The sequence below is a fragment of the Eubalaena glacialis genome, chromosome 3 (assembly GCF_028564815.1).
Source record: "Eubalaena glacialis isolate mEubGla1 chromosome 3, mEubGla1.1.hap2.+ XY, whole genome shotgun sequence".
Lineage (NCBI taxonomy): Eukaryota > Metazoa > Chordata > Mammalia > Artiodactyla > Balaenidae > Eubalaena > Eubalaena glacialis.
In genome coordinates, this window is record NC_083718.1 from 33040760 (window position 1) to 33053152 (window position 12393).

General features: G+C 40.8%; 1 protein-coding gene across 5 annotated transcripts in view; it reads right to left on the reverse strand.

Annotated features, from left to right (window-relative positions):
* Positions 1-12393, reverse strand: part of SRGAP2 (SLIT-ROBO Rho GTPase activating protein 2) — a 234012-nt gene that overhangs the window by 113447 nt on the left and 108172 nt on the right. For all 5 annotated transcript variants that reach the window (XM_061187414.1, XM_061187411.1, XM_061187410.1 and 2 more), the window contains exon 4: positions 2446-2608. In XM_061187414.1, the coding sequence (XP_061043397.1) occupies positions 2446-2608 (163 nt within the window). The remainder of the gene's footprint in view (positions 1-2445; positions 2609-12393) is intronic.

Below are 12393 nucleotides of genomic sequence, written 5' to 3' on the forward strand. Positions count from 1 at the left end.
CAACCATATGAACAAATCTCACAAATACAATAATGAATGAGAGAAACCAGACACAAAAGAGTACACACTGCATGATTCTATTTATATAAAGTATGAAACCAAGCAAAACTAATCTCTGCTGTGGACAGTCAGGACTGATGTTGTCCTTGGGTGTTGGGACCACCCCTCCCAACCCCCCAGTGACTAGAAAGGAGCATGAGGGGACTTCTGGGGGTACTGAAATATTCTGTTTCTTGATCTGGGAGATGGTTACCAGGTGTGTTCAGTTTGTAAAAATGCATTTAGCTGTAAGCCTATGATACATGCACTTTTCTTCAATGAAATGTAATATATAAACAGTCCTGTGATTAATTAGAAATTCTTCCTTACACCCTCAGCATAGAAATGCATGGCTTAAGGAGGTCAATGCTTAGACCACAGCTAGGAATATCATTCATGAGTGGATAGGGATATACACCATGTCTTATATACATGCCGTGCACTTAGGCTTTTTGTGAAATGTGAATGGCATTTGAGGAACCAGGAACATGTCTTTGATAGCTGGCTGCCTTTGGCATAAACATCTCTGAGATCTGGAGGGGTTATAAGACTCTCTCTGCTTGGTTCTTCTCTAACTTTCTGAAGCTGGGAGAAAAGGGAGCTGAGAGATTGGGTGAAGTCTAGATAGCTGAAAATGTCTCATAAAAGTTTTTCTCAGATGAACAGAGAAAATGGAGGGGGGAACTATCCATCAACTCCTTTTCTTCTCAAGATAGTCTAAGTGGCTGTCAAGATCGTAGAGAAGTGGTATCTGATCACTGTCAAGGTTCCATCTAAATAGGTTTAAAAATATGTTTTTTAAAAATAAAGATTGTATATATTTCAGGTGTACAACAAGATGATTTGATATACATATACACAGTGAAATGATTCCTACAGTCAAGATAATTAATATATCATCTCCTCACATAGTTACTTTTTTTGTGTGTGTGAAAAGAGCCCCTGAAATCTACTCTCTTAGCATAGTTCCAGTATTCAATACAGTATTATTAACTATAGTCATTAATTTTAGTCACATACAACATCACCAAGTGTTGCAGAATGATTCAAGTTAATGACAAGCAAGCTAGAGCAGATGCTGGGAAGCATGAGGAGACGGTGAAAAGTACCCTCGCCCCTAAACCAAGTATGGCCCCAACCAGAGCACAGCCGGGCCACTAAAAATAGCTAGTGAGCTCTGCAAGGAGTTATCTTTCTCTTCCTTCTTTTCATTCTGAGATGATTGTACCCTTAATATCCTGTCTGTAAGACACAGGGAAAGCCCCTTCACAGATGCAATTATGTAGATGGACGATTCTAAAACAGTTCTTTTTTCATGCTGGTATAAACAAAAGAAGTTGGGTTCTAATTCCAGACCTACTGAGATCTGTATACTTCCTAATGTTAAGAATTAGAAAACTGACCAAGAACTAAGGCTACCATCTACCACAGTCCTGTTTACTGAAGTCCATTCTCTCCCAGCCTCAAATTTTAACACTGGATTTTGTCAACTGGGAACCAGTGAATTCCCTATATATGAAACCAATGATAGCCCTCTATATATCCTCTTTTTACATATCACTTGTGGGAAGATTATTCACCTTCTAAAAAGTCTTCTGGGGATGTCAGAGCTTGAATGTTGGACATGGTATATCATGTACAATGGTTGGGGCTTTTGCCACCATTTGTAACCAAAAGTCATGAATAAATGACTCCATTAAGAGCTCAGGTTGAGAGAGCTTAGAAAAGAGCTTCTTGGGCTTCCAAAAGGCTAGTTCCACTACTGACAGGTAAGGTGAATTTGGTATAAATTTCTTAAGATTATCACAATAAATTTTGAGTTTTTCCTCAGTCAAATTTTTCGACATACACCCAAGGAATTGTGACAAACAACTGAGCTTCAGAAAGCATTCAGGGATGGGTTTGAATTCCACCTGGGGTACCAAAAAAAAAAAAAAGGAACAAAGCATTCAGGGACCCAAAGACAAAGATGCGTCATGATAAGAATAACCAAACTCATGAGTTCACCTTGGCCAAGATGAGAACCTGGAAAGAGAACTAAACCAAAAACATAAACATACATGGATTTGCTAAATGAACTAGAAGAAGAAATCATGAAATGACACAGAAGGTTTCCGCATCTCAACAGCTTCACAAACCACTTAGGAAATCAACCAAACACAGCCATTATTAATATATGCAAATTATGAATTATGCTGCCAGTCCTGGGGTTGTACCTTGCAAATAGTTACTTTCTCAGGGCTACTATAAATTCAACTCAGAAAGGAAGAAAAAAAGCCAATTCAATATTTTTTCTCCATAAGTACATGGCGGGGCAAGACCCATGGAAAGCCTTTTAAGTGGGCCAATAAGATATTCTTTCTCTTATTTACAAGACTGTGTCTGTGACTAGAAATAGCTATTTACCTTTTTAAAGAGTCTTCCTGAGTCCTCGCTGACTTGGACAAATCGAGGAATGATATTATTCAGGTAGATGTCACTCAGGGTGGTGTGGTCCCTGCTCTCCCGCTTCACCTGGTTTAAGAGGAGATTCCAGCAGTTGACTGGAGAGAGAACATTTTGATCCTTCCTGTGAGAAACAGCAAGAAAAAAAAAAACATCAGTGTTGGTAAGCAGGCAGGGCCAACATCTATGACTACAGTCCATGTCACAAAATCACAGCAATCAGAGCCAAACCAGAAATAAAGATGTCTTTCCTGAAGTTGCACCTCTAGTTTTCTCTTTTTCTAAAAACTCAGTGGAGGAAAAAGGGAGAAAATAAGAATAATGAAAAGGAGAAGGAGGAGAGAGGAAGAGGGAAAGAGGAGAAGAAGCAGGATTATCTGTTGAGCATCTTTTATGTTCTAGAAACTTGGTAAAATCTTTATATGCATTATCCCATCTAAGGTCCATCATTTTGTTGTCAGAAAAGAACTACCATTATCTCCATTTTACTGATTAAAAACAAAAAACAAACAAACAAAAAAACACTCAGAGAGGTTGTCACTTGCCCACAGCTAGTAAGGAGTCACAGAGACAGTAAAAGGGAGTCAGGGACCAGAACCACAGTTCTGTGCTGACTAGAATGATTCTAGGAGGTCTGACTCCAAATTCCATGACCTCAACCACTAAATCATTTGGTTTGTGTCTAGAATTAGAGGGAAAAGTTAGTCTCTAGGCAAAAATCTACACTACAGACTAAATAAATCCCCACACATTCATCTCTCGTAGGATTCAATGAAGACAACTGTGGAGGCATTTGCCATAAAAAAGTCACCGAAAACTCTTCAGTCCCATAGAACACATCTACAGAGGTTTGATTTCATTGATTGAGCCATTTTCTCATGTCCCATACAACCAAGAGCATAAACTGTATCTGAACACATGTGTTCCAAAGATGTCTACAGCCTGAGTGGAGCAGTAAAGCACCAAACCTAGATGCTCATTTCTACTGAAAATGCTGTGATCCAAAAGAATTATTGATTACATAATCAGCTCACAGCACTAATTTAAGCAACACAAAGTTTTGCATCTGCAAGTTGGACTTCTTAAAGGAGAGAAACAGAAGGTAGGGGTTATTTATCAAGCGCTTACTGTGTACTTGGCCCATGGCTGGGCCCTATACTCATGTTGTTTAACTTGAACTCTACAAAACTTGATGAAGTGGGGGTTATCAACCACATTCAGCAGATGAGGAAAGCTGGACTTTTAAGAAAGGTTTATATTTAAACCTTAAATAAAGGTTTATTTAAGAAAGGTTAAATATCTTGTTCAAGGTTACATAGCTAAAAAGTGGCATTGCTGGCATTCAAGAACAACAAGCCCTGTAATTGAAAAGAGAATGCTTGTAATCACTGCAAAGCATCACAACCAGTTTGTTCCGTTTCCCCTCTCCCCTCCCTACAGACAGACTCTTAATGCAAAGAAAGTGAGCTGAGAGTGGTTCGGTTAGCGAGTCTGCACCGCCTCCCTTCCTGCTGCCAGGCACCTGTGACTTGTAGAGCACGGAATTCAACTTAGAAGGGCTCTTTCAGTTCAGTCGGAAGGTAACTATTAACAAATAATCACGCCACACCTATTCTGGCTTCTGAACACACCATTAAATCAAAATATCTGTCTGACCAGCACCAACAGGCTGCTTCAAACCAATGAATATTAGAGTCCAAATTGAAACTGTTTTATACCTGCACTCCTCCCCCACCCGCTGCCCCAGGCACCACACTTCTGTGGTCAAAACCCTAACATGTATGTGCTGACCACTGTGGGCACAATTGTATCCACTTACCTTTCTAGGGAAATTAAAAGATTTCTATGGAAATTAAAAATATATACTAGCTAAGAGAGAGAGATACATGTAGTTAGTCCACTCCTTTCAAAATTTCTAGCATCTGGGAAAAAAAAAAGGTAAATAGGAAACAATCCTGAACTCAAAACGGTGAGATCTGAGCACAAGCATTCAGCAATATTTGATATTTCCACTGCAAGAAAACTTTCAAATTGATTCCAGATCAGTCTCAGTTACAAAATCCTAAGGAATCTAATTTTTTTGGGGTGGCAAGACATCCATGTCCTCAGTAAGCATGGGATATACCAGGCAATTACACTTGCTTTTTAAAAGGGCAGATCTCCCATGACCTTAACTTTACAACTGGTTTCAATCTGTTTCTTGCAGATGAATGTGGGTTGGTGGTCCCTCTTTGTTCTTCTCCTAGAGTGCTTTACACACATAAAAACAATACTACAATTCAATTTTATAAATGTATAAACATTTGTATCTTAAATGAACAAAGTACAGTAGTAGGAGCTTTAGTGGTTATAAAAGTGCTGATGTCACAGCACAGTGCGGGAGACAAAGAAAGACCTATAATATAACAAAAGGTTAAAGGTATGAACAAGGGGCCTCCTAGCTCACCAATGTACATCACAGATCACAAGTGAGGCAGGAGAGGCAAAACCGGTTCAACACCATGCAAGAGGATGCAGAGCATAAATCCAAAGGGGACCCTTGAGTAAACAAAGATGAGTTAATAAGAAGGATGGGCAGAAGTGGGACTCTTTTAAAATGCCTTATCACTTAACACTCATAAATTTATATTTATTAAAAACTTCTAAGGTGCTACAAAAACTTTTACCACATGTATTTATTTCTATTCTTACAGCATGTGGTGGGACAGCCATTATTAGTTTCAGTGAGCAGAAGCTTTAAAATGTGTTCTGAGAAATGCTGGAGTTACAGAGAATCATATTTCAGTTTCAAACAACTGTAATATACCCATTCAAATGAACAACCCCCACTGAAATATGTAAAGGACCCAGGACCCAGTTTCCCTGCAGTAGATACCACCACAATGTCTCATGGGCTGCTGAGGTGAGCTTTGTTATATGCAAGCTTTGGAATAAAGAATCAATGCATGTATCCAGACTGCTGGAAAACGTGCTATCGATTAGAATGAATGTTGCTCTGCACAGGTTTAGTTTTTAATTCAACCTGTGTGCCTCCTTGAGTAAAGCTGTTCAGGTGAGCACATGATTTGACACACAGTGGCCAAGTTCAATTACGTGCCACAGAAGGCTTAGGGGCCTATGCTGGGTTCATGGTAGACCACAGTTGGGTAGTAAGGATACACACGCTCAATATCATCTCATTTCATTATCAGTTGTTGTAAAGCTTATTATACATTTCCATTTATCCAATTAATATTGATGAAGGAGAATAGGAATAGCTTCTGGGTAATGTCAGTGATTCAACTTTAAAACAGAAAACATCCTTCTTTTTCAAGCATCTAAATCAATTTAAAACTATCTCAAGATTATGACAACTCGTCTGCGTGAGTCGGGATTTCTTGATATTGAGCAACCCAAACCAGAACCTGAAATAACTTGGACGCTGAAACTGATATAAAACTGCAACTCTGATTCATAATCTGGGTTCATAAACCCAGCCTCATCGTTTCTACTGATTAACTCTGTAATAAGTACTCTTTATAAATTGGCACTTTAAAAATAGATTTACACCTATGAAACACTGCTTTGATCTGTTGCATATATGGGAGTTCTATGTAGATTTTTATTTTAAAAAAGGAGTCTATGGCCCTAAAAAAAAGTACTAGACTCTGTTGTCTGTTTCTCCCAGGGTTTCCCACTCTTTTTTTTTACTATTACTGTAGTTTTCATACAATATTTTTGGCTCTTTGAGTTTGTATGCTTTCTCAGACTTATTTCTCCTTCCAACGGAGGTGTTTTAATTCATTTATTTATTTTGGGAGAGTGGTGGGGAAGGAGAGGTGTGGGGCATGCAGTAGGAGGGGAACACAACTCCATTGTAGAGGCAATTTTCCCAGCCAACATGAACAAAGGCAAAACACACTTCAGGCTGGAAAATGAGCAAGTCAACGAGACGTGATTTCATAGGGAGCAAATTAAGGTTCTGCGAGAGTGGTTTCCTGCTTCAGCAGCTTTGCAGCCTGATTTTATTTGGGGCTGCTAGAGCCAAGAGAGCTTCGTTTGGTCAGGAGATTGAAATTTGTCTTTATATCTTTTCCATCTATCATTTGCTTGTACAGTTTCTTTACTTTCCCCACCCACGGAGTCTTAGGTTGTGTGATACTTGGGCATTTAAAGAAAAGGGTCTGCATCCCTTAGGCATGTGCTGAACAGCTGCAAACCTCCTCAAACACTAATCCTTAAAAAGCAGACAAAATATCCAGAAGTATTTTTATTACTTAAAAATTTTTTCAGGAGGAAGATCAAGAAAACGTAATACTGTAATTGAGAGGGAATGACTCTGGAGTCAAAAAAAAAAAAAACACCAGGAAAAAAAGGAGGCTCAGAAAGTCACGCCAACTATGCATCCACAGAATGATCATTGTAAATGATCATCTGAAAGAGCTAAACCCGCACAGCTGAATCATTAGCTTCAAATACATTAGCCCAGTTTTTCTCCTTCAACTTAGACTATTTATGGACGTTCAGCAAACTTAATCAACAAATCCTTAAATGGATTTCTCTAAAATACCTAAGGTGAAGAGCTAACTCCATAAAGGTCCAAGTTGGCCTCAACAGAACACTTCCCCTTTTTTCCATATCCCCTCTGCTCAGTTTCAGTTGTCTCATCTATAAAATGGACACATGTCCTGTTGTTGTACATCTAGCTCCCCAAAGATCTTCAAAGCATGACTGTAAAATCCTGCAAGCTCTCCTGGCCTAAGGTGCCATTTAATTAATCATGACTATGTTCACAGCTCTGCAGATGGGCTGCATGACACAAGCCTGGCATTACCGGACGGCTTGAGCTTCTGCGTTGTTCTACTGAGGTACGTTTCCCTTTGGGCCAATGGTCTCTGACTTGCCCACCTCATGGGGCTGTTGTGTGGCTCAAATGAGATGATGGATGCAAAAAAATTACATCAACAGTAAAGCACTATACAAATGTGAAGAAATATTATTATTTTTATTTCCAAACAAACTAGGATTCACCGTTCATCAATTTCCAACATGCCCCTCACCCGGCCCTGGGCCAGGGCCAAGAGCTCAGCCTGCTGCAAATGCACAGCCCTCAGCAAATAATGGTTGGGATCAGACCGCAGCAACAGGCAATTAACCAAGCAGCTGTAAGTCTCTGGGAAGACATGAGGGAGATACCAACAGGAGAGCAGAATTTAATCTTCCACTGTCCTTCTGCCAAGGGGCAAGGTGGAAGGATCAGTCCTGCGTTCCACACAGGAAACTGTGCTGAGGTAGACAGGAAAGAAGCCAAAGGGAGCCCAGATTGCCAGAACCCTAGATGCTTCTGCAGCTTCCACCGAGCCCCCGTTCCCAACATTCCTATCAAACGTGTCAGTCTGTATATAAAGATGGCAAATGTCAATACATCTAAGAAGAATGTGGTTTCTCGCTTTTAAAAACAGACATACATGTGAGGGTATACAAACACCCAGATGAGTTAAACAAATACATCATTCAATATAGATTATTAAGTACCCAACTATGAGGAGGATTAAAAAAAAAATAAAAGGGATCATTTAGTGATAGCTGGACAGGAAACTAGTGACAAGGAGGAGGCTAGATTTTTAAACTTCAATTCCTTCCTGGTACCTTGATTAAAATGAAGTGAACTGAGGCAGCCAAAGAGATTATTTTATTCAGATGAGTGTTATTAGCCTTTCTGGCTTACTTTTTCTATTATGCATTTTGCTGATGCTGACAGAAGCAGACCGGCTGGGTAGAGAGGCAAAGCCGCAGCGGATTTATGGCTTGACAGTGCCATGCATAAAATCAGACCCTTGCTGACCCAGATAAGCCAGAGGATGGATGGGATTTGCTGGGGAAGGTGTTAAAAGAAGGAGGGGGAAAAAATCACCAAGGTGAGAACTGACTTGAAAAAGATTCTGCCTATAATGGTTGCTGCTGGTTGTGTGACCCAGTAGTACAGTGGCAGCCTGGAGGTATCTTTCAAAGATAGGCAGGCGGGCAGGCAGGGAGGGGGCAGGCACACTTCCCTGGGCTTATCACAGCTACAGCTTCAGTTTTGCCAGCAATGAGATCAGAGTAGGAGAGTTCAGAGACAGAAAGAAAAAAGGGCCGAAGGCAAAAAATGTATATTCTATGTATGGAGAAACCAGCTTTCAAATTTTCAGGGACAAGTTAATACCACAAATTGTCTTCAGTAGCCTAGACAGATGATTAGAAAGGATTCAAGCAGTGGTGTACCTACCTTACTCAAAATAGTCTAAACTGTCCCCTATAATCAGATTTGGGGGAAGAGCTGTATGGAAATGGAATTCTTGTGGCTCTGGATTAGTTCCAAGGAGCCCAGCCACACCCTTGGGATAATGGCATATTCAAGATCTGGGAGCTTAGGAATCTGCTTTGAAGTTGAGAACTGGGCTAGCACGTGTCTGACATCTTAATGACTATTTCCTGAATGATGGTAGGGCCAAGGTTCCTCTGAGTTAGGTCAGAGAACTGGGAGTGGTTCCCAAATCTGAGCCATTGTAGAAGCGAAATGGAAATGTCTCCAACAATTTATGTCAGGTGAGAGACTTTGCCTGCCCTTCAAGCACCCCCCACCCCATCCCATGTTCATGGCGAGAGAAGGTTAGAGGCTCACTCAAGACAGCTCTGTGGACCCTGTGAGAAGAGACTTGGCTTTGGGGGGGAGGGTGGGGGGCCAGGGTCGACGCAAGATTTGAATCTTTTCCATCCCAATTTCTTGCCTAGATTTCTGACAGCTTATTGTCCAGCCTTCTTCTCTGAGTCCCTGATCTCTAAAGTCTTCTTATTTCGTTCATTCATTCAACAAATACTGATTGAGCACCACTATGTGCCAGGCACTGTTCTGGGCACTAGGGTAAAAGGGAGCAAAATTCTTGCTTCTGACCTGCTTCTCCCATGTTTACAGACCTCCTGGATCTAAGACATGACTTTCCTGCTCCTAAACTGTCGATCAGCTATAACCCACATCTTACCCCAGTCTTGATGCTTGAGTGTACACTGGCTTGGATGGCCCATCATGAAACCCCGATTTGGCTGACTTAGAAGATCTACCTTCCCACCAGCCCATTCATGGCTTCTGCAGACCTGGGTCCTTCCCTTCATTTATATCCCATGTCCTGCTACTAGCATTCTCAGAACTATAGGGAGGTACAAACAAAGAGGTTACTAAACCCTCCTTGTGTACTCTGGGTACAATCAAAATGCTGGAGAACAAAAACTATGCCAATATGATCCATAGAACTAAGGGCCTAGAAATTTACTTAAGTATTAAAATTTCCCCCGTCAAACCCCCAAAATAGGCTGTGATCATTCAAAAGTCTGAGCTGACTAATTCACTTAATTAAAATGAAATATCATAGCAAGAACAAAAGACATATGGTTGATGACCAAGGAAGAAAAAGTCATATATGTTTCTCAGTTTAAAAAGATTTTATAACCATCTACATTAATAGTTAGATACACATATTCCATAGAATAACCTGCGAACAACTCTACAGTTATATCTTCAGTTTTTTCTTCTGTAGTTAATTAAGATGTCACCAGAAACCCCATAAGTAATTATAGCACATGACAAACATACAGAGAAAAAAAAATACACGCAGATGTGTTAGCAGATTTTTTTTAATGAATGAAATCTTGGGAGATGACTGAGACAGACAGTTTGGCTCACTCCTGGTAGTTCATTCTAGAAAAATAAATACCTGTTTGTGCCAAACTGGAATGATGTCACTCAGAAATCCACACACATTTTCAAAGCAGTAACCACTACCTTGGGAGCAGGCATCTCTCAGGCACCAGGCAAGAGCGGAGAAGCTTGATCTACAGCCAGTAACTCCTCTTGCCTGGCAAATGGTCCTTTAGCGTGTCAAGTACCAACAAGCCACTTGGGAAGAAAGGGTATCCCTAAGATTCAGACCTCCCCCTCCAGAATACCTGTTAATGAGGCAATATGTTTCCTTACTTGGCTCATGATAACAATGAGAAAGGAGAAATAAAGTAAAATGATTTGGTTCTGTGAAACTATAGAGCTACATGGAATGAAGTCTAAATAGTCATCAGATCTGCTGCCTGCATCATTATCAGTTCTCATGTGTTATTTTGATATTTATCTTGCTTACTGGAAGGAAGGCTCTTGAGGACAGGGGATAGTTTGGAATATTCAGTGAACGTCTATCACCAACAATGGGTGGGTAGTTAATCATCATCCACTAATGACAGATGTCACAGCCACAGAAACCCTGTTAAATGTAGAGCACAGTAAGACAATTCATTTAATGAATAGTTAATATCTTCAGCCTCCATCAATCTTGCCTAATCAACTACTGCAGCATGAATCTGGGAGGCTGCTGAGTGACTGAATTTGTTCACCCATTGGTTTGTGTGCTGTAAATTACAGCATATTATTAACCATGCCGATACTTTGCTGGCAAAATTTTAAAGGGATGGGTGGAGTAAAAGACGCCTTGGTCAATTTCCAGGTTAGTCGGTTACTGAGTTCTACTGGTCTATAAGGACTCTGGATGAACAATGATACCCCATCTCAGCAAGGTGGTATTCTGTGGAAAGCACTCTGAACCATGCTTACGACCTACAGTCTAGTCTTAATTCTGCCACTTGCTGGCCAGGTAATCTTAGATAAGTCACAGATGCACTCTGGGCCTCAACATTTCTTCATCTACTTAAAAAAAAATAAATGGGGACAGCAGACCTGCCCTGCCTAACTCACATGGCTATTATGAAGATCAAGTCACACGAGGTAATGTCCATTAAAACAAAATCATAAACACTAAAATGTTCTACACCTACATATCAGTATCGTCATCATGTGTTATTATTGTTATAGCTATGTTATTACTTGGCAGTCCATACAATGTATTTACACGCACAAAACAAAGTAGCTAGAGTCATGTCTGAAAAGACAAACATGTCCCCAAATTCCCAGGCCTTATTACCCAAGTTGCAATGAACTTGCTTTATAAATCTCATACTTTGTCCGTGCACTAAATAGGAATACATTTTGTTGCTATTAATTTATCATCTGGTTCTCTGGAAATTCCCAACCTCAGTGAATCTCCTGTGGAGAGGAGACCTAGGAGAGGCTTTAAAGGGAAGACTTTTAAAGTGCAAGGAGAAGCACCAGAGGGTATAAAAAACAGAATCCTGGGCTTCCCTGGTGGCACAGTGGTTAAGAATCCGCCTGCCAATGCAGGGGACACGGGTTTGAGCCCTGGTCTGGGAAGATCCCACATGCCGTGAAGCAACTAAGCCTGTGCGCCACAACTACTGAGCCTGCGCTCTAGAGCCCATGAGCCACAACTACTGAGCCCATGTGCCACAACTAATGAAGCTTGTGCGCCCTAGAGCCCGTGCTCTGCAACAAGAGAAGCCACTGCAATGAGAAGCCTGCGCACCGCAACGAAGAGTAGACCCCGCTCGCGGCAACTAGAGAAAGCCCACGCACAGCAACAAAGACCCAACACAGCCAAAAATAAATATAATTAATTAATTTAAAAAAAAAAACAGTATCCTGGTATTTCAGAGCTAGAAGGGCCTTTCAAGATGGTCTAGAGTCTAGAACAAACTTGTCATTTTCTAAGTGAGGAAATTGAGGCTCAGGGAGCCTGGAGTCACAGAGATAATGGCAGAGCAAGGCAAGGAACCAGGTGTCCTGACTAGCAATCATTTTCTTATTTTATTGTGGTTGTTGCTCTATTTCAGCTAAGATGCTCTTAGCATCTATAAAGCACTGGTGCTGAAAGAGTTAATGGGCAATGCTCAGCTGCCCAAGCCCCAGAGCACAGAGCTATTCTAAGACAACACATAACAGGAATACCAAGGGTCCATGAACCCAGAGGGAGCAAAACTGCTGGTGCCTAATGG